This window comes from Fusarium coffeatum (assembly GCF_003316985.1).
Source record: "Fusarium coffeatum strain FIESC_28 chromosome Unknown BRIP53273_contig_199, whole genome shotgun sequence".
Lineage (NCBI taxonomy): Eukaryota > Fungi > Ascomycota > Sordariomycetes > Hypocreales > Nectriaceae > Fusarium > Fusarium coffeatum.
In genome coordinates, this window is record NW_022157992.1 from 52,271 (window position 1) to 73,618 (window position 21,348).

At 46.6% G+C, this 21,348-nt stretch overlaps 9 protein-coding genes across 9 annotated transcripts; 5 read left to right on the forward strand and 4 right to left on the reverse strand.

Moving 5' to 3' along the window:
* Nucleotides 1–1,677: 1,677 nt before the first annotated feature.
* FIESC28_08472 (uncharacterized protein) lies at nucleotides 1,678–2,343 on the forward strand (the record flags this gene model as incomplete). Its single annotated transcript, XM_031162610.1, has 1 exon — nucleotides 1,678–2,343. One exon carries the CDS (start codon nucleotides 1,678–1,680, stop codon nucleotides 2,341–2,343), a length of 666 nt encoding a protein of 221 aa, XP_031013302.1.
* Nucleotides 2,344–3,087: 744 nt separating this feature from the next.
* Nucleotides 3,088–7,774, forward strand: FIESC28_08473 (uncharacterized protein; the record flags this gene model as incomplete). Its single annotated transcript, XM_031162611.1, has 5 exons — nucleotides 3,088–3,227; nucleotides 3,275–3,848; nucleotides 3,895–4,598; nucleotides 5,554–5,650; nucleotides 6,005–7,774. The coding sequence occupies 5 exons, from the start codon at nucleotides 3,088–3,090 to the stop codon at nucleotides 7,772–7,774; spliced, it is 3,285 nt and encodes a 1,094-aa protein (XP_031013303.1).
* A 123-nt stretch (nucleotides 7,775–7,897) lies between these two features.
* Nucleotides 7,898–8,251, reverse strand: FIESC28_08474 (uncharacterized protein; the record flags this gene model as incomplete). The annotated part of the gene is made up of 1 exon (XM_031162612.1): nucleotides 7,898–8,251. The coding sequence occupies one exon, from the start codon at nucleotides 8,249–8,251 to the stop codon at nucleotides 7,898–7,900; it is 354 nt and encodes a 117-aa protein (XP_031013304.1).
* Nucleotides 8,252–8,752: 501 nt separating this feature from the next.
* On the forward strand, nucleotides 8,753–9,952 carry FIESC28_08475 (uncharacterized protein; the record flags this gene model as incomplete). Its single annotated transcript, XM_031162613.1, has 1 exon — nucleotides 8,753–9,952. The coding sequence occupies one exon, from the start codon at nucleotides 8,753–8,755 to the stop codon at nucleotides 9,950–9,952; it is 1,200 nt and encodes a 399-aa protein (XP_031013305.1).
* A 275-nt stretch (nucleotides 9,953–10,227) lies between these two features.
* FIESC28_08476 (uncharacterized protein) lies at nucleotides 10,228–11,750 on the reverse strand (the record flags this gene model as incomplete). The annotated part of the gene is made up of 3 exons (XM_031162614.1): nucleotides 10,228–10,699; nucleotides 10,746–11,208; nucleotides 11,261–11,750. 3 exons carry the CDS (start codon nucleotides 11,748–11,750, stop codon nucleotides 10,228–10,230), a joined length of 1,425 nt encoding a protein of 474 aa, XP_031013306.1.
* A 1,401-nt stretch (nucleotides 11,751–13,151) lies between these two features.
* FIESC28_08477 (uncharacterized protein) lies at nucleotides 13,152–13,532 on the forward strand (the record flags this gene model as incomplete). The annotated part of the gene is made up of 1 exon (XM_031162615.1): nucleotides 13,152–13,532. One exon carries the CDS (start codon nucleotides 13,152–13,154, stop codon nucleotides 13,530–13,532), a length of 381 nt encoding a protein of 126 aa, XP_031013307.1.
* Nucleotides 13,533–15,254: 1,722 nt separating this feature from the next.
* On the reverse strand, nucleotides 15,255–15,646 carry FIESC28_08478 (uncharacterized protein; the record flags this gene model as incomplete). Its single annotated transcript, XM_031162616.1, has 2 exons — nucleotides 15,255–15,342; nucleotides 15,393–15,646. The coding sequence occupies 2 exons, from the start codon at nucleotides 15,644–15,646 to the stop codon at nucleotides 15,255–15,257; spliced, it is 342 nt and encodes a 113-aa protein (XP_031013308.1).
* Nucleotides 15,647–18,371: 2,725 nt separating this feature from the next.
* FIESC28_08479 (uncharacterized protein) lies at nucleotides 18,372–19,816 on the forward strand (the record flags this gene model as incomplete). The annotated part of the gene is made up of 4 exons (XM_031162617.1): nucleotides 18,372–18,812; nucleotides 18,857–19,175; nucleotides 19,225–19,450; nucleotides 19,498–19,816. The coding sequence occupies 4 exons, from the start codon at nucleotides 18,372–18,374 to the stop codon at nucleotides 19,814–19,816; spliced, it is 1,305 nt and encodes a 434-aa protein (XP_031013309.1).
* A 730-nt stretch (nucleotides 19,817–20,546) lies between these two features.
* Nucleotides 20,547–20,921, reverse strand: FIESC28_08480 (uncharacterized protein; the record flags this gene model as incomplete). The annotated part of the gene is made up of 1 exon (XM_031162618.1): nucleotides 20,547–20,921. One exon carries the CDS (start codon nucleotides 20,919–20,921, stop codon nucleotides 20,547–20,549), a length of 375 nt encoding a protein of 124 aa, XP_031013310.1.
* Between the last annotated feature and the right edge of the window lie 427 nt (nucleotides 20,922–21,348).

Here is a 21,348-nt window from a genome sequence, read left to right on the forward strand (position 1 = left end):
TAGTTGGCGAAAGTTTAATTGAGAGGATCGGGAGTTATTCCGCTGTTGGTGATTTGATGAGAAGTGTGGAGTGTTGATGTTTTCGGTTTGGGTTACAGCTACCAATTTGAGCTCTGTTATCCGTACTTTTGGTGGTGATAAAGGCATGGAAATAATGCCCAGTTCTCGTGCCGACAGGGTCCATCTCATCGGTATGCTCAGCAAACAACTGCATCAAACGAAATACCATACCCAGTCACTCTATCTATTTCCGTCTAGGTCTCACGATAATCCACACAACAAAACCCCATTTCCCCTCATCTTCATATCCACAAGATCCGTATAATCGGTGAGCAAGCGGTTTGCATGCATACAAAGCCTGTCCTGTAGGCTGTCGTGCATGGTCCCCCTGCTGAAGCTGATTGGTAAATCGACGCGAGATAAGAGATCTGTCCGCGTGATGGTGAAAAAGGGTGGGATAATGCGCATCCCGCTTCGTTTTAGCTGCCGCTTTCGTCGGTGCGGCTGGGTCTTTTTTAGTCTATCGCAACAACACCAAGACTAAAGTCGTGATAATTGATGGGGGGCTGGGTATCACCTCATCCATCTTGTTTCTACAAACGTTACATACAATGTCTCACACAGTTAGTTGTCAGGTTGTCAACATAGAAAATGATAGTCAAGATGATGATAGATTCGCCTCCATGATATAACCGCCTAGAACTCATCCTCCCAAGCGCTGATTATCTTGATCAATTTGTGGCAAGGCGGGCTGGACAACGACCGCTTAGTACTGCAGCCGACCCAAAACCCGCAGATGGCAATGTACGAGTACACCATCGCAGACGATATGAGTGTTGGATCAATTTCCCATGGTTACAAAGATATCCTATCGCGAGTCAGAGAGCTTTCCCCGCTGGTGTAAAAGGGTGTGGTCAAGTCGCATTGAGACAAGCTGATGTGCAGACCCTTGGAGACACGGGGAAAAAGAGAACTGGTGACGGGTCAGAGACGTGGGATGATTATGTGAGTAAGAGGTGTTGTTATCTCCACTGGTTCATAATGTTTGTGATACAGCATCTTTCGATGGTTGCAGTGTAGGTACAATAACAGGTGATGAACTGATCATAAATATCCATCAGTAAACCACAGCATTGTCTAACAATCATGGACATTTAATATGTGTGATGGATGGTAACAATTGCCACTGAAGACCCCTATTGCAGAATGATTACCATGATCATCGCCATAATTCATCATTCACCGACTCTCGGAGCTAAAGTTCCCCCAGTTCTAGCGTCCTGGGGGTTGCATCGAGATCGTGAAGGGGTGAAAGCTGCAGATGTTTCAGTGGAGGTTTTTTTTCTGGTCATGACACCCTCTTTCAGATAGCTGCACCATCACCAAGGCAGGTAGGCAACTTATCTGTGGGGAAACGCGTGAGCTATAGAATAATAATTACTCTTGTGCTAGGGTTTGCGTTTGCGTAATAGAGATAGATAATAATACTTGTAACCATTTCATCTCATCCTCTTGACTCTTCTTTTTTTTTCTGTTTACTTTTCATCGTCTTTGAGCGATATTGACCTGAGATCCACCTTTTTACCTTGGTCAAGCTCTTTCATCATAATTATCACTACCAAACCACCACCTAATTTATCTTCTCTCTACTACAACAACAATACTGCGATTACAGAAATGCCGCTCGACTCACAATCTCCTCTACTCCCCATCTCTACACCAACAGCCATCGCATCTCCCTACGAACAAACACAAACCCCGCAACAAGCCCCCACAGCAGCAAACCATGTCCAACGCCTCGCCATCGCGACATTCTCCCTCGCTCGCTTCCTCCGCGGCGTCTCGCTAATAGCATACCCACGCTTCGGCCTCTGGGCCCTCGACATAGCCCCCGATGGCTCCGCATACATGCTCGCCAGCATGATAGGCATCCGCGACATTTTACTGTCAGGTCTTCTATATTCCAGCGACACCGCCAACGCAGGCGTCGACCATGCCGCTCGTCGCGAAGTTACACGCGCACTAGCCACAAACCTCTTCAGCGATGCGCTGGACGCTTTCGTGCTGATTTTCTACGCTGCGTGGTCCGATGACTGGGGCAATCCTATTGCTGTGATTGTTATCTCTGCCGTCATGGCTATTTTCGAGCATTTGACGCTTTGGAGCTTTAGTGAGGATGATTGGAATGCGCATGAGCATGGAAGTTTGGGAGACGATAAAAAGGCGAGGATGAATGCTTGGTTGAGAGAGCTTGAGCGGTGCGAACCTGAGACATATCGACATGAGCAGTCTGTTCCGCCTTCGTCGCGAGCTTCGTTTCGGGGATATGGAGCTTTGGTTTAGGGATTAATTCGTACGTCATGGTGAAAAGTTGGAGGGTTTATGATATCCATTTTCTGCGACGGCGTTGGTTTGCATTTGACTTGACGTTTGGAGTTGGAGGAAGATGTGGTGATGCTTTACGATTGCATGTTTTTGCACTTCTATATTGCTTTCAATACCATTGCTTTTGAAGCTATTTCTATGTTATTCTGCCTTGTCTATCTGTAAATCCTGATTACATCTTGCTATTAACTTGAAGTCGAGAAGCTGGACTTCCGTCTTTCCGACATAGACATAAATAGATCATCGAATGTGTTAGACCTGACGTCGAGTCAAACATCAATGAGACATGTTCTGCGATGAGTCCCTCGTCCCTGCATTCAATATGACGATCGTTGCTCGATTCTCATATGCCGTGAAATGTCTTCGAGATCTCAGGTCTGCCAATCATCTTGCCGAGACAGTATCGCCAGTTTGTGTAATTCTGTAGAATCAAACCATTCAGTTAAACAAATCAAGCCACTCGTTGATACCGGAGATGTATTCGTCGGACTCTGGCGATGGCGTGATAAATCTCATCCGAGGCACAATGCAGAGTCGCAAGGTGTCGTCCGCAAGTGGAGAAATACCGGCCGCTAAAATCCTCTTGGCCTTATACAGTTTTCTTTTTTATAATTGCCTCTTTATAAGTAACAGCTCACTTCAACTCACTCGATATCTCACCACGTTCATTTTGTTCATCTATTTAACGATTATTTTTATACAATGGGGGTCTCTGGTGTAAAGCGTGTGGCTGTCATCGGTGCAGGGCCAGCGGGTGCTATCGCTGTTGATGCCCTTGTTCAAGAAAAGACATTTGATCGCATTCGTGTATTTGAGAGACGTGAAGGTCCTGGAGGATGTTGGTACGTCTCAAAGCACTACTTCATATGATAGGTACTTACAATTTCAGGATTGGCGACACAACAGCACCTCAACCAATCTCAGATCTGTCAAAGCTGGCAGACCGCACAGCAGATGAACAACTTCCTATACCTGAGAGTCTACCAGCTCACCTCCCCAAACCCTCTCAACCCCGTCATGAGGAATCATCCATCTATCCCTACCTAGAAACAAACGTTGATACATCAACTATGGAATACACCCAAGAACCCATCCCAATAACTCGCAGCGAACGCTCAATCAGCATGCACGGCGCTTCAACGCCCTTTCGACACTGGAAAGTCATGCGTGATTACGTTGCTTCTATCATTGAACGCAATCACTATGAAGATCTAATTTCGTACAACACTACCGTGGAACACGTCAAGAAGGAAGGAGAGGAGTGGAGGGTTGTGTTGAGAAAGGAAGGAGATGAGTTGGATTACTGGTGGGAGGAGAGATTCGATGCTGTTGTTGTGGCGAGTGGGCATTATTGGGTGCCGTATGTTCCTGCTATCGAGGGATTGCAGGAGTTTGAGAAGATGAGGCCTGGAAGTGTTGTGCATAGTAAACACTTCCGTGGTAGAGATGCTTTCAAGGACAAGGTATGTTTTGTCCAGCTTGACAAGAGGGAGTACTAATAGGTTACAGAACGTCGTGGTAGTGGGCGCATCTGTCTCTGCAGCTGATATCGCAGTCGACATCGTCGACGAAGCAAAGACACCAGTCCATTGCATAACTCTCGGCCACACAACAAACGTCTTCTTCGGCGACACAGCGTTTCACCACCCCAAGATCCAACAACACCCCTCCATCGCCAAAGTCACGGGCCGAACCGTGCATCTCGTCGACGGCACATCCATTCCGGACGTAGACCACATCATCTTTGGAACAGGCTACAGCTGGACACTACCCTTTTTACCTTCTGTCCCCGTGCGAAACAACCGCGTACCGAATTTGTACCAACACATCGTCTACCAGCAAGATCCTACACTACTCTTCGTAGGCGCAGTGGGTGCTGGACTTACGTTCAAGATCTTTGAGTGGCAAGCTGTATACGCTGCTCGTATTCTTGCTGGCAGGGCAAGTGCGCCTTCTGTAGAAGAGATGCAGAAGTGGGAAGAGCAGAGAATTGAGGAGAGGGGTGATGGACCTAAGTTTTCGGTTGTGTATCCGGACTTTGAGGAGTATTTTGAGGATGTGAGGAAGTTGGCTGGTGATGGGGAGGGTGTTGGGAGACAGTTGCCCAAGTTTAGGGGGGAGTGGTTTGAGAGTTTTATGGAGGGGCATGAGTTGAGGAAGGGATTGTGGAGGAGATGGAATGAGGCTGCGAAGGAGGAGGAGAAGGCGAGGTTGTAACTATAGACTTGTGATAGACATAGATGGATAGACATAGAGAGTCTTGTCGCATTTAGGGACTAGGGACTGAGATGGGTAGATGAATGTCTTGATCTGTGAGAGGGTTTCTGCACTGAATCATATCACTATCTTAGCGATGAAGCAAGACACATATCGGTCTTGATAAGACAGGTTTTGTCCGAAACATACATACGCGTCCCAGACTTGGAGACGCTTCATGTGCTCCCATTGATACTGCAGGAACCCTTGACGGAAAGCGACATCTAGACCATATCACTCGTAACTAAATGACTGGATTGGCCGACATTCAATTTCCATCGTTTCTATCCTAGATACTGGAGTTTTCAATATCGCATTGTCGCATTAACGTTAAATCATGTTCAGTCAAGATGGCCCTGCCAAGGGTGGAAGAGGGTCTGTATCCGGAAATATCACGACTTTGACCTGCTGGTCCTAAGTTCATGCCCTCACCAATGGCTTGACCAAAGCTGGCCTCTCCAACGCCCGGTTTCTACCAGGTGTAACTCCAAAATACACTCGGTATTGTGCAGATGACACCAAGCGAGGCGTCATTAGTGTGCCCCCCGCATCCAAGCGGACGATCAGCATGAACCCTTCTCGGGAGTTGCGATGACATTTGATAGGATAATGACAGTAAATACGGCTCATTCTAGAGCCTTGTTTTGTAATGGACTAAATTGTCTGTTTTGATGCTCTTCTTAAATTCTTGTAAGTCAAGACCCAGTTGATAGAAGTAAAGTACAGGGTTTATGGTGGAGTTAAAGCTTGGACAGACTTGCCGAAGCCATACTCCACAGCAAAGAGAACGGCTAAGACGGGACGATCGTGAGTCTCCATGTTTGACAGCCCGATAACAAGGGCCTTGTCCTCAGCTCATCTCTGACAGCATATAGAAATAGGCTCCCAACGTTGGGTCTTTTCATTCAACAGAAAATATCACTCAAACTCGGCTGCCGAAGCCTATCTTTCACGACAGATTGGCTGGTCTCTTATCATGGTTGGTTACGTCGAGGCATCTGCACTAAACGTTAGTGGCTGATAGTGATGTACTTCCCCGCGTTTTTAGTTATCTTGGTCTCCATGGACGCTGTAACGCCCTGGCTTAGATATGGAGCTTGCCACCCCCCATGTTCCCGTCTACTCGTGATAGCAGATCTTCTCTTCTTTGTTATCCTTCAATCATTTCCCCAGTATTCAATCTGTTTTTGACGAGGTTGAAAATGTCGACTAAAACTTCAACGACGAAAAATACTTGTAGACGCGCTTCTGTGTCTAAAGCAAAGAATGGACCGAACCCACGTTCAAGGTCAGGCTGTGTGACTTGCAAGGCCAAACACGTATGTTAACCTCACTGATTAATGGGATTGGCTAATTTTGGTAGACAAAATGTGACGAAACGAGACCAGAGTGTCTGAGATGTATACGCAAAGGCGTTAAATGCGGTGGTTATTGGAAGGAGTTTAAATGGTCGTTCAAGCATCAACCTGGCGAGATAGAAGTCAATCTTGCGGATTCTTCGCCTACTTCTTCTCGACGAGGTTCTGATGAGACGTCGACGGACGTTGCGATTGATCAAACAATTCAGCAAGAGATAATCACCCAGACTGAAGAGTTACCCACCGAAGATACTTCTATCCTAGACGACACCTGGACAACAAGTCCCTGCACAGAGTCCGACACAGACATCTTCGCTCGATCAAACTCAATCGTATCAAACTGCGACATCCCAGACTTATCCCTTCAACCCGATCCCTCTCTTGCCCTCGTCGAAACACAATACTACGAATCAACACCCCTAACAGTCGGTCTCATAACCGACACATCCTCCCTTTTAATAAGCAACTGGTTCGAACAAGTCTGCACTCTCTGGTCCGGTTTCGACAGCGACTTCAACCTCAATCGCAAACTCGCTCTCGAACTCTGCACGAGCTCCCAGTCGGTGTTTTCCTCGTTGCAGAGTATGTCTGCTGGCTTTTTGTCTACGAGGTTACCGCATATGAAACAATCTGCTATGTACTTTTTGCAAGCTGCTACTGGATCGGTACTTGCGGAAGCGCAGGAGATTCTTCAAGGGCCTGTGAACGATATGCCTACCGGAGCACTCTTTTCGTTATTCTGTCTAGGCACGACGGTTTGTTGGGTTGATGCGAGACAACTTGGTCTCCCCTTCTTCCGCTCAGCAAGGAAGATTCTCGATCGGTTGAATACAAGGCTTGAACGACTTTCAGCAAAAGATCTGGAGCTATTATCTTTCTTTAATCGCAGTTTGACATACTGCGAAATGCTTCTCGCAGCAGTAAACCAAGACGACACCGACACCGACACAGATAACTCACGTGCCGTACAGCGCTACATGGACGACTCTCCCCACCCATGGACAGGAATATCCCCTCTCGCATCCCAACTCTTCGCCCAATCAATCCGTCTCTGCCGCAGTTTCCGCAAGAATCTCAAACTACCGAAAGAAACAGGCCGCGATTTCCAGCGCGCTCTTGAAGAGATACAAGAAGCGCAGCGGTTAGAGGAAAAGCTACTTGCTCTTGAGTTTCAGAGTACTTGTACGGATACGGGGGATTATCGGACTCCGTCTGTTCATCTTGCGCAGGTTGCTGAAGCGTATAAACTTGCTGCGCTTTTGCAACTGTATCAGACGTTTCCGGATCTTGTGGCGTTGCGATTACCGAGTTCTTCTGTTCATGCGAATAGTCGACATATTCCCTGGGAAGAGTGGATTATCCCATTAAGTCTACGGCTCGTTAATGTTCTTGAACTCATTCCCCCTAACTCAGGCACGAGAGTTATCCAACCACTTCTGTACATTACAGCGAGTACAGGACTTCGATACGACACAACCACCATGCTCGACATATCAACATTCCCGACGGATTCAGATTTCTTCACTGCAGACCCTTTTGCACCACCGCCCACGAATTTGATATCAAGGATGTCACTGGATATTAGTAACGCGAGACATTTTATCACTGGACGGTTGAATATGCTGGAGAGTAGTCTTCCACCGAAGCCGGTTATTATGGCGAAGGAGCTTATCAAGGCGATTTGGGATGCGTACGATTGTGAACCGCCTGGCGTGGCGGCTGTGCATTGGGTCGATGTTATGGAGGATAAGAATTTGAGGTCAATGTTTGGATGATGCTCTGTAGTTGGCGTTTATTTGGAGTTGTAGGATATAATGGTAAGGTAGAAACAGTTCTCAGTTGGTTGTGTCTATGGAAGCACAATGCTATTTATCGCTATCCAATGCGTCATTCAATCCTCATAGATCATTGAACTTCCTAGCCCCAGAGTAAAAAGCCAACCCCGTATCCGGCGACGAGAAGGTAATAGTTGCACCATTAGGAATAAAAAAGACATCCCCGGCCTTAGCCTCAACCTTTTGTCCTGTTGAGTCTTCAAGCACAAAGTTTCCCTCGAGAATGATCTTGGTCTCGTCGTACTTGTACGTGTACGTCAAGGGCTCGCCTTTGTTCACGCGGAAGAGGCCGCTTGTGATGGGCTTTTCGGCGCCGTCGGGCGTGGAGTGGATGTCGCCGATGAAGGTGTTTCCGCCTGCGAGATGGGGGATTTCGAATTTGGATTGGGCTTGGGCGTAATGTTTGAAGGCTGACATTTTGACTGTTTGTATTGATGTAGAACTTGTTCCAGATAGTAGAAGAGAGATGTAAATGCAGTGCTTGCTTGTTTGATGTCAAGAGCTTGTCTGTTTGACTGTAGCCAGGATGAAGGAAGCCAGACCCTTTCATATACACAACTCCTCTTCACTTTTCCCCTCTACTCTATTCCGCATACTTTCAGCCTCTTGGTTCACAATACCTTCAATCTCCCCTTTGGAACAATGTTCCCGGTGGTATTTGCGGGGTGATAAGAGATAGTCAACTTTTTCCTATTCGGGTCAAGTTGCCCGGAGCCCGTTTCGGAGGCGGAGGCCGGGGTGGGTCGAGTACCTTGGCCGCTTGGAGTAGCGATTGCCGGAGATAGTACTTGGCAATGATACACTTGTACGCTGCGAGATGATGTTACTATATCTATGGTGGCTTACACCGTAATCACTTTGGAGCACCATCCAATTATACACCCATTGTATATCAAGAAGTGCATTATTGTCTTCACCATGGACATATCACTATCATCCTTCGGCCCCCACGAGGCAGTCATACTTCTTAGCATCATTATCAGTCTTGCCATCTTAATCTACAAAGGGAACGACATAATCCAATCCCGTCGTAGTTTCCGCTACGCAAGCAAACTACCTCCCGTATCAGCAAACTACGAACCTAGCGACTTCAAAACACCCATCCCATCCCCATATCCTGGTTGGTCCATCGAAAATACAAAGCCTCTACCCTACCGAGCTTTTCGCTATGGACCGAACTACCAAGTTACCATGGGTCTACGGACCTGTCCGGTAGAAGAGTGGATTGAACTTGATAACCATTTTCCCAAATATCACGCTGATAAAGCGGCGAGGATTGCGGAACGTGGGACAAAATGTGTTGATACGCATCCTGATGCGTATCCTGCTGCAATTGAGCTCTTGCAGGAACTTGCAGATTATCTTCCTGCGAGATATCCGAGTCTTTATGTACGGACTTCCGCGGGGATCAAGAATAAATGGTCTGGCGAGGATTTCAACATTGTTGAGAGACCGTTAGCTGAAGATCCTATGGCGATTTGCGCGCGTCTCATTCAAGATGATCTCGCCATCATGGTCGAACGTCCCGACGGTCAATATTACCTTCTTGCAGGAGCTATTCTTCTTGCTGGCTTCTGGCGTTTGTCTGATAAATTCGGCATGTCCCTCTCAGACATCCACACATCAGGCGACGTCCCTCATTTCCGCGAAAAGCTCGAGACAGGAATGTGCAAATTCTTCAAACGTCTTCGTCCTGAAACTTTCTACAACCGAAACAATTACTTCCTCCAAGTAGACGATGGTTTAGCCTGGAGCTGGAGTATCGGCAGTGAAGACGCACCATCTGTGTCATGGAGCACAGCTGAGAAAGACAAAGCTATTGAACACCACATGTTTCGCTCCGAGCGTCAGAGTCTTCGTCGATTACCCAAGACGGGAGCTGTGGTGTTTACCATCAGGACGTATTTCCATCCTGTTACGGATATTGCGAAGGAGGATTATGTACCGGGACGGTTAGCTAGTGCGGTGAGGAGTTGGGATGATAAGGTTGCTAATTATAAGGGACGGGCGAAGTACGGGGATGTTTTGTTGGAGTATCTTGATCGGGAACATGAGAAGCAGATACAGAGGGGATTGGATGTTGAGAAGGAGGGGGAGATTAGAAAGTATCCTTGGTAGTTGTGTTCTGGTAGATGTAATTGAGATCTGTTACATGTCGAACCAGTTGAACAGTGTAGATGTCTTCTTCACCTACTACGTTGTCATGAGTGAATTGCATATCTGAGTCAAATGAGTGTGCAGAATACTGGCGACATTACATTCGCAACACTCAACTCAAAAGGTCCCTCTGTCTACTCAATGTTGCAAGCGAGTGAAGCTATCATAGGTTTACACTTAAATTAGTATGCCAAGGTATAGTGTCAATTAATCACGTCGCTACGTACAAGCTCATCTCAACTCATCTTCCACTTCCTCTCCCACCCAGGAAAGAAAGGATTCTCATCCAGCGTCCCAACCTTCCAATCTTCCTCCACAAGTCCCCTCTCAACCTGCTCCCTCGCCCATCTCCTAAGCGCCGGTTTCGCAACATGCTCAACATGCCACGTCCCCTTATACCGCATAATATTCTCCTTACCCTCCTCTAGCACCTTGAGTACAAGCGCAGGAATATACGGCTCATCTCTAAACTCTGACATAGGTGTGAAGAGCGCTTTAAAGTTGAACACGATTGCGCCTGAGAGCGGAAGGCGACGGAGGGTTTGCCAGTCTACGCGTAGATGGACGTCGCGTTCGGCGAGGGTTGGGGATTGATGGAGACGGGTTTGGAATTCGGGGTCTTCGGAGGGGATGAAGAGTGGTTGGTGCATTTCTAGACCCCAGGAGCCGCGTTGGATGGGGGCGTTTGTTGGCATTTTGGTGAAGAAGCTGTATTTGTCAGTGTATGCTATGGTCTTGGGGCAATTGTGCTTACCGGTCCATGCTAAACTCCATCTTCTCCTTGTAATCAGGCACAGGGGCATGTATCTCCGGCAGTCCAAGTCCAATCTTCTCACTCAACTTCCATCCCACCGACGAACAAATCACACCAGCCCTGAAGCAATAGCGTCCAGTAGAGGGGTCTCGTAGGGTAAGCGCAAAGTCCTCTGGGACATGATTGAGAAGGAACAGCAGTGGTTCAATATGATCAAGGTCCTGTTTAACACCCAAAATGTGATTCACAAAGACTCTTCCATGAAGTTCAAAAACTTGAGGGTATCGTGCGCAAATGAATTGGATGACCATCTCCATAAGCTCTTTACACGCAAGTTCAGAACCTGGAAGAGCTTGCAGAACGTCGCTGCCGTGCTTTGCGTAGAGGTCTTGACGTTGGGCGATACGAGAGCGGTATGTACTCTCAATCTCCAACCAAAAGTCAGGGTCCAACTTCTTCAATGCTATCTACCCATTAGCCTTTGCTGGTGTCAAGGTAAAGTAAAGTTCACTTACACATAGTCTGATGATAAGCCCAACGAAACGGCCGATACGGTCTCGGCATCGCTGCATCAACATTAAAATTTCTCAACGGCTCCGGCAAAGGAACGCCCGACAATGTCGCATAATCTGGAAAATCGCCCAGACGTCGAATCTCATCTACACTAAATCCGGTGAAGTTATATGTGATAGGATTGGCACGACGATAGTCCTCGTCGAGTCTTAACAGAGGTCTGGGTGCTGCGGAGAGGTCTACATCTTCGGGAGAGAAGCCTGCGGGAAGAGCTTGGCGTTGAGAGGGAGGGTATACGGTTGTATAATCTGCTGGTGCTGCTTTCTTTACAGGTTCGGGAGGTGGTGATGATGGGTAGCGTTTGATGGTCTTGCGTTTGGAGATGAGAGTGTGAGCTAGAAGGACCAAACAAGCAGACGCTGCCGTGAACAATGATACGAGCAGCACTGAATGAGTAGAAAGAGGATGGAGAAATTCCTTGTAGGCAATCATGATGGCGATATCTTCAAAGTGTTTACAAGTAGTGTTTACAGGCACATTGCCAGGAGTGTTCTTTTCTTATGACTACCTCAAAACTTGCAACTCAAACACAATCACTCCCACCATCGTCACCACGCAATCAGTGACACAGCGATAGATCACGAGATAAACGGCTGCCCATTCCCAAATCTGGTTACACTTTGAGAAAGGTGAGGGTAACATGCCCATGTTGGGGATAGTTTAACGCGGGGTACGGGGAAGCTTATCGGATCTGCGGCGTGGAGTGTGACGTAGATACGGAAATAGAACTAGATACTGTAGTCACGCAGATAGGTGCATGTACAGATAGACGTATCTATGGTACTGATAAGGAAATACTTTGCGGGTGTTGTTGTTGTCGTTGGGTGGAGTGACTTCTTATCGTGGTCTGTTTACTTACTTGGGCAATAAGATGACGATGGGTTTGTTTACTATTTTCGGATATTTCCATGATCATGCGATTTTCTTGTGGCCGAGTATTGTTTCTGCATCAGTCGGCGACATTGGAAATCTTGTGACCGATTGGGCTTTGTTGCCAATCTCAGGTCTACTTGGCCGAGGCCACTCATCCCTCTTTTACGATATTTCTCCTCTACGCCAAGAGTACAAGGTGAAGTCGACGGCAAATAACATCATATGAATAAGTACATTAAGAAGCTGTATCATAGTTGGAGTGTCTGGAGATTATGTCGTTCCGCCTGGGAAATGCAAAGTTCCAGTAGTGTCAATTGATGTCTAGATCGGCTTTGACAGAATTTAACAGAGTCCTTCATAGAATCACCTACATCTATTCCCCTTCTATCTTTATCCATTACAAACTATAAGCGTAACAGTTAGACTGCTTAATTACACTTCATATTCTCCTAGAAATTCACTCTATGGTGTCCTATCGTGCCGTCACTCTCAAACCAGCACCTATCAACATCAGGTTCTCACTCTGAAATTCCTAGCCTATCATATTACCTGGTACTTTCTTATTGAATATCTTGAAAGTACTATCATATAGAAGAATTGAGAGTTTCAAGATATGTTGAGTTCTACAGACCTGAAAAGACGATGCCAACGAAACAGACCAGTGAAGAAATGTATGATATCAACCTCAAGTAGGTAGAATCAGCAGATTTAGACATTTGGAATCTTGCTGTAAGGAAATCAGAACACACGTTTACTTCAGAGTCATAATCGGCCACCGAAAGTAATGTCCTGGTGAAGATATAGTGCTGACATCTCCACGTGATGGAGATAACATAAACTCCGGAACCTCCGACTTGAATCTCACTTCATAAGAAGAGATTTCCTCGATAGAATCTCAATTTCCCTGTTACAATAAACTCACGAGAATCTACATCAAGCTATAAACTACCAGATTTCATAATGTGGGCATCATTCTTCCACCGCGGATCAATAGTCCTCTCCATTGTGCCCGGCCTCTTCGGCCTCCTGGCCGTAACTAAGCCAGAAAGCATGCTCAAGCTCATCGAATTTCCTATTCCGACAGAACCACAAAACCGAAAGCTTGCGTGTGCTCTTGCACGCCTGCACGGCATTCGAAATATTATCCTATGTTCTCTTTTCATCAACAATGCTCTCACTGGAGATAAGAACCTCATTGCGGCGAACCTGGCTGCGATAGTGTTTATGATGCTTGGGGACGGGTTTGTGAGCAGGTCACTTCTGGGAAGGGGGGAGTGGCTGCATTGGGGGTATATTCCTTTTTATGGTGGCTTTATCGCTGGGCTGTTGTATGCTGAGTAGGAAGATCTAAGCTTGAGACTTCAGATATTTACATCATGAGGTCTGATACGTAGGGTAGGCATATCCATGAGCAAGGCTAGAGATTTAGTGTTGGAAAGTTCTTGATTTAGCTTCTACAGATTTATGAATCAAGTTGCTTAGTGCTACAGGGTGTGCATAGATGGGCATAATATTCGGTGGCAGCATTAAGAGCCCAGCCCAAGGATCAGAATATTTCTGCTACTCCAGATCCCTATCGACCTACATAATTATTCGTGCTCGAGATCGGAAACCATATTCAATATGGAAGTTCATGGCTGGCTGTTTCAACGAACACTGCTATCAAGCTCCTCGTCAATCAATCTACTTTTCATGACTCTACATACTGACGAATACATTTACTAAAGCGAAATACCATGCATATGCCAAGACGATATGACTCGTCTCTAAACTCGGCCAACTCAAATAGCGAATAGTTGAGCGGCCTGCTCGTAACGCTGCAATCCACTCACGCATGGACTGCTATATGAACTCAACCTCCCGAAAGTGGCTTTCTTACAATAATCACAAAGAACCGTGCCCAGTGATCAATATCCGACAACCCAATAGCTGGGCTCTTGTCCAGCCTGGTCCAGCCCGTTTGACTCAGACAGCAAACAGCGTTACATCGACATTATGCGTGCTATATATGATGCTCCAATGTTGTCATTCGTTCAGCTTACTCTCTTGATACCCAACAAGGCTTTGATGGACGCCCAATCTATCATGCTAATGCAAGAGAATGATCTATATGCAGCCGCCGTACGCCAAGTTCCTATTTTCAAGCACGGGCTTTGTTGTCCGACACCATTGAAATATTCTCCGTTTTCAATGCTACTTTGTGAGTAGGCCACGGAAGGACCTCCGATATCATAAGGCTGGATGAAAATCACAAAGATAGGGCTGGTGAATTACTCTAGTCAGTAAGTACCCCAATACAGCATGCCACAGCAGAATGAAATAAGACTAGATACCATAATGTCGTCGTGGAATAAGTTCTTACTGGTGTGAATATGAACTGATTTGTTTCATCCTCAATTGATATCTCAATTCCCATAATTGAGCCTCATGTTTTGAGGCAATACAAACATCATGTTTCAGGCAGAGTCCAGGCCTTTGAAAGTGTCGAGAATAAGACAGCACATATGAACAAGGTATTACATCTGAATGATTCATGTTACCTGTCAGATAGTGGGGGTCACTCACCCGATCAAAGCTGAGCTGACATGCATGACCCTGCAGCGGCCTTTTCCGGATTTCCCCTGAGTACCTTACCGCAGTTTACCCATTGGAAAAATGAGGCCAGAAGGAGAGTATATGAATCTGGTTAGTAGTCTGTATCATGTACCACGACAATGTATGTTTCACAGATGATGATTTGATGTTGGTTGCGCCGCTTTAATCTCCCTGCGTTTAGACGCCACACAACATGATATGATTTGATATTCACTTGACTCAGCCGCACTGCAGCATGTATTCGCTCACTGTTATGTCATGGAGAAGACACTCGGAGGCCGATGCTCCGAGGCTCGGAGTGAGACAGTGAGGACCAACAATCAGGCCATATTTCAGTGAGGGAGAAAGTAACAAGATGATGCTATTCCGAACGCCTTATGATAAACCTAAACACCGTAAACCTGATAGAATACCTCCAACCTGACCCGATGTCTAACAATTTGGATGATGAAGAAAATAAAATGAAAATCATGATGCGCCGCCGTTGTATTTTGTATCCTTTTGCCAAACTTGGTGAACATCTTGGGAAAACTGCGCCGTCAAATCACGGATTTTACTGCAAACAATTAGTATTGATACGGCAACATGTCGTGTGATCAAACATACCAAAGTTTGGATAAATCCATATCCATACTAACAACAGTAGACAAATCCGATAAATGATTGTTGTTCAAAGCCTGTTCATGTGCGTCCACGACAGCTTGTTGAACCTGTCGACTCTCCACCAACGCATCCGTCATTTGCGCCCATGTTTGAGCCGCTTGCATAAGGTATTCACCAATATCGCTGACAAGATTCTGTGATTGTTCAGGTGAAGGCGAAGAAGCAGATGAAGAGGCAGGAGATTCTTGTTTGGCCATTGCTTGGGAAGTAACTTGAAGATGTTGAAGGAGGGTAAGAAGTTGCTGTGTGTCGTGGGGACGTATCACGGGGGCAGTGTTTGGGGTCGTCATTGATTCTGCGCCGTTGAAATACAGGGGGAAACAAATCCAAGCGTGATTGTATAACCAAAGAGGAAAAGGATGAAAATAAATCTCCGCGGCAGAGTGAGTGGGAAAGGTTGCAGTTCAAACACGGGATAAGACGAATTATTAGTACCTCTACTGGTTACAAGGAATGCTGATCGTAAAAGGGCGAAACGCCCGACACTGTCTGAGCGGTGGAGAAAATGAATGCGGAAGAAAAAAAAAGGCGCAGCAGTTTATTCAGTGAATTTAAAAAAAGAAAGAAAGAAAGTGATGATCGGGAGAAGAGAGAACAGGGCCGAGCCAAGATAAAGTTGCAGTATGTCTTATTTTAGCGCATGAGAATAAAATGGAGACAGAGAAGAGGAGGAGAAAACAAGAACAATATCACAAGAACAAAGAATGGCAATTAGTTATGGTCTGATTTTGCATTCAGGGTGTACGTTATGTTACGTATACATGACAGACAAGGGATAGACTTGTCTTGTCATGCTTACAGTACAGGGCAATTGTCTTCTAGAAGGATGTTTGCAGACACAGACACGGTAAGATTAGGCGCTCTCATGTTGTCTCTTTTCTCTTGTCTCCTCAAGATCGGGTGGCGATGGTCGATTGCGCCGGGTCAGCCCTGTCTCTTCGACCCGGGTACCAGTCCGGTGAGAAAACAAGGGCCCTCTCTTTGACTAACAGGGGTAGGAAATAGAGCGGGTTGACTAAGGGGGTATGAGACTTAAGACTTGCCAAGATACTTGATAAAGGGACCAGATATTCGGAGCTTTTGCCCCTCTTTCCCCGCGATAACTAATAACTCTCTAGGTTAGCAAAATAAGTCATCGTGGGTTATGGGCACCTCAAATGCAGACAACATCTCACATTCGGCAGTCGTGCATTGCCAAGAAACATATATGCCGAAAAACAAGGTAGCAGACCCCTCAAGTTGTCTCTCTTTCCTCCTTCAGGGGCTGCATCGAATAACAAAACATTTAGTTCGGTAAATGAGCCGGGGCATGTCATGCTGTGTCAGGTTATACACAGCGGTGTAAGGCCAAAAGCAAAAAGAGACAACAACCTCCATAACAACCCTAGACTGCCACACCAGCTCATATTGGGTATAGGTACCTATAGATTCAGTGGAGAAGACGCTAATGCACCCGAAACAGTGGTTCGGTATCTCCGCAATTATCCAATAAGACGTTGAGACACAGATCGATTGGAGATTCGATTTGTGACGATAATTGCGGGAAGAAGCAAGTATACAAATTTTTAGAATTAGGGGACCACTCTATCTAGCTTCCTTAAGACTGGTAGAGTATTCTTTCTTTTGCTGGTATAGACGGCAGTTTCAGATTCTAGTGGCGTCAGTTTGTTGTCATGGTACGTTATCTGTCAAGATACTATATTTGTCTATTCATGCTGTGTCCATGACTCATGATCCTTCGCTTATTGAATCTCTAATCCTTTGGTTATTACTTCTCCATCAGATCACTTGACTATACGCCAAGATCTTTTCCCGAGACAACTTTGTCTAAGTGGTGACATGTAGCACAGACCGTGTTTCCACCCCGGTGAGCGGCTACAAAAATGCATGGCATGTTTTCTGAGACGAGATCACAAATGTGATAGATGGGACACTACGTCAGATATCGTGCGGCAATTCACGGCTGCCACGTTTGGCTTTGCATGGGTGGGTGCCGATGCAACTGTATCGATCCACTAACGAGAGAACAAACTTGGTTTTGAGGGCAGGGTCTCGGTATGTGTTGGTTGGTAGCAAAAGCCGAAGTAATATCCGGGACAGCTGTCAGTATGAGATTTGTCTGTGCTCAAGAGATCTCAAACAGCAGCAGCATCTCGCTAAGCCTTGACAAACGCCATGTTTGTATCATGAACAAACAAAGGATGAACCAAACATAAATCCCTCTTCCAAGACGTAAAGGATTCGGTAAACATGTAGCAATGAATCTAGACTCCAATCCATGCAGCATAGCCGCCAGCCGTACTAATCAGGAAGAGTAAATCTTGCGAATCCTACATACGAAAACCAAAAGTAACAAACCGATCCGAAAGTTCTGCAAATTCCAGAACCCGTGTACAGCATGTACTTTCGTCGTATAAATCCCATGTACACCATGTTAGTGTCAAATCGGCCGCTAATGCAGCCAGCCCGACGATCCTCGAATGCAGGGTTATCATTGCCCTCTCCGCTAGACTAGATTCTCGGTCAAACTACAAAATACATATCTTTTGCCTCGCCAAGCGGTCATGTGGTCTGTCTAATCGCTTGGTCTTACTCTTTTCGTTGGATCAAGAGGCAAATTCCAATTGAGGGAATAACAAACTAGAGATGAGAAAACAAACTAGAATGAGAAAACAAGCGGGTAAACTAACGACAAGTTGAGGAAACTAAATTGGTGTTGTTGTCTCTTTGCTAGTTGTAAGTGCAAACTCAATTGTTTGGCGGGGAATGAGAAAACAACGTTACTGTTATCAAACGGTAAGACTCTCAAGGTTGGAGGTTGATAGTGGCTTATTCGGGTATAAAATCTATGTCTCGTCCGATAATAAGTGATTCATCACAAGCCACTTACAACAACTCACCCCTCACCTCACTTACTACAAAATGAGTAAACCCTCAATCCTCATCATCGGCGGCGGTGTTTTTGGCACCTCAACAGCCTACCACCTCTCCCAACGCGGCTACACCAACGTAACGGTAGTAGACCGCTTCGCAGCACCATCCCGCGACTCAGCAGGGACAGACTTGAACAAGGTCATCCGCGCAGACTATCCCAATCCGCACTATGCTAAGCTCGGTCTTGAGACTATGAGCGTGTGGAAAGATCCAGAATCGCTTTTCAAGGGTTTGTATCGGGAGACGGGGTGGATTATGGGTGGTCATGATGATACTAATCAGTGGTTGGAGAATGCGAAGGCTTTGGCAGATAGGACTGGACGAGAAGGGGTAGAGTACTTGAGTAGGGAGGAGATGATGGGAAAGTGGCCTGCTTTGACGGGGGAGTTTCCGGGATGGACTAATTTGTACAGTCCTCAAGCTGGATGGGTAAGTTCAACGTCTATCATCAGAAGCATTACTGACGGGTATAGGTTCCCTCAGGCCAAGCTCTTCTTCGCATGGCCAAGGCCGCAGAAGCTTTGGGCGTCAAGTGCATCACCGGTGCATCCGGACAAATCAAGGCACTCGTCTACGACGAAGATAACACCTGCAAGGGTGCTATCGCTGCCAATGGCGTATACCACTCCGCCGACAAGATCATCGTTGCAGCCGGCGCAAGTCTCCCAGCTCTCATCCCAGGAGCCAGAACCGATGTCAAAGCAGAAACATCAGTGATCTGCGTCATCAAGCTTGAGCCTGATGAGATTGAGAAGTACAAGGACATTCCAATCATTGATGATTTCGAGCAGGGTAAGTCACATATCATCCTTTGTTGTAAGATGTCGAGCTAATTATGCAGGTATCATCTTTCCTCCCGATGAGGACGGCCTTATCAAGTTGTGCAGCGTAAGACTTGTGACCAACTTTGAGAACCATGAGCACAAGGGTGCTTCAGTATTACACTCCATTGGAGATTATCCATTCGATGGATGTCCACAGGAACTCGAAGTTGAAATCCGAGAGTTTGTACGAGACATGATTCCCGAACTCGCAGATCGTCCTTTCGTGCACACCAGAATGTGCTGGTAAGCTTCCCATCACCCCATACTATCCACAACACTAACAAGTATAGGGATGGCATGGCGACAGATCTCAATTTCCGCATCTGCAACTACCCCAACACCCAAAACCTCATCATCGCCACAGCCGGCTCAAACCACGGCTTCAAGTTCCTCCCCATCATCGGATCTTACGTAGCCGACCTCATCGAGAACAAACTCGATTCCGACCTACAGGAACTGTGGAAGTGGAAATTCGGTCAGAAGCCGGATGATTTCCAGGATCCTCATCCGTACCCCCGAAGGGACTTGGCCGAGTTGACGGGCTGGAAGGGAAGGAATGCACCAGCTGGTGGAAAGTTGCCTTGGACGTGGAGTCAAAGTCGTCTCTAGATGTTCCACAGCAAGTCATACATCCCTGTATCTTAGTCTCGTTTACTCATATCTCAACTGAAAGAATCGAACATGTTCTCGATGTCCTGCTGCATGTACTTTACTATAACGAGGTTAGATAGCGATTAAACAGGGGATGAATTCGTCACATGACGGGTTGCGCTAGGAGGTTGTGCATTCGTCTAGCCCATTCTTGTTGTTCAAGGATCTGCGTGGAGACATCGCAGGGCTTCGTTAGCGTTGTTGTCTCGAGAGAAAACAGAGCCGCGTATCTTTTTTGTGGCGATGCTCCACTGAGATGACGAGAGAGGAAAGTTCGGAGATGCCCAATTTCTGGGAGAATACTCGTAAAGACGGAGAACTGTCCGTCTGGGCTTGTGGGTTTGTCCAGGTTCCCGGTTTGCTCGGTGGATCGAGCTCTTTGATTGTTCTGCAGAACAGGATCTTGGAAGAACAGGGACCTGTTTTTTGTCATATCGGAATTAGCCCGGGGATAACCTCGTGTCAACCTTTGCCAGTTCAGTTAAGTATCATGTTTTACAAGGGGCTAAAGTGGTCTTGATTCATCTTCCTACAGTGGCATAAGTACAAAGTTACAGTTCACATCCTTGCCGTTAGACGGCACATGCCGAATCCCAAGGTCTTATCATCGCCGTCATCCTGGACGTCAAACCAAACCATAAGCCATCATTCCCGAAATCAAAAAGCCACTCAAACAGTGAAGACCACTTTAATCTTCAGCCCTGCTCTTGCCCTTGTCCGTGGGCTTGCTCGCACCGTTCACATCACCAGCTGCTCCAGTTACAGATTCATCAACCTCGTTAGGCCGGTTGATTCTGTTCGCATCGCGAGCTGCGGCTGGTATAGGTTCACCTGGCTCAAACATCACGCACTGAAATCCATCAGGAAAGGTAAGAAAAACAAAGGGGGTGCCACACGTACTGTGAGAGTATTCAGGTCGGGATCGGTAGTTGACGTAGTTGACTTCTCCGAGGAGAGGTCGAGCATTCGCGGGTTGCTTCTTGGGAGCATCGGGATCGCTGGGACTGAAGCAGTCGCAGGTGAGGATCTTGAGGAGGGTGAAGAGACGGCGGAAGTCAGGCATCTTGAAGGCTCGAGTAGGGTATCGATAGTTTTGTTTCGTTGATGGATAGATAAAGTGGTAAAGGGGTAAGAGATAGTTGTATCGATGCTGAATAGATGTAGTCAGTGCGTGGTAAGACTGTATGGATGGATGCAGTATGGATGCAGAGTGTGTAAGTATAGAGTTGTGGATGTTGAGGGAAGAAAGGTCTGCGTTTGTGTAGTCGAAGTTGAACGGGAGTGGTAGTGTTCGTGCTGGACGGGGTCTCGTTGCCTTAACAGAGGATATGGCAGTGCCAGATGAACAGTACTAGTGGTTAGCTCTTATAGTGATCGTGTTCGTGCCAGTTCTCTGGATCATAACAAACGAACGCCGCCAGCTGTTTGCCTAGAACACGAGGTCGTGAATAGGGGTCAAATTTCAAAATAGCAACGGCAGCGGACGAATG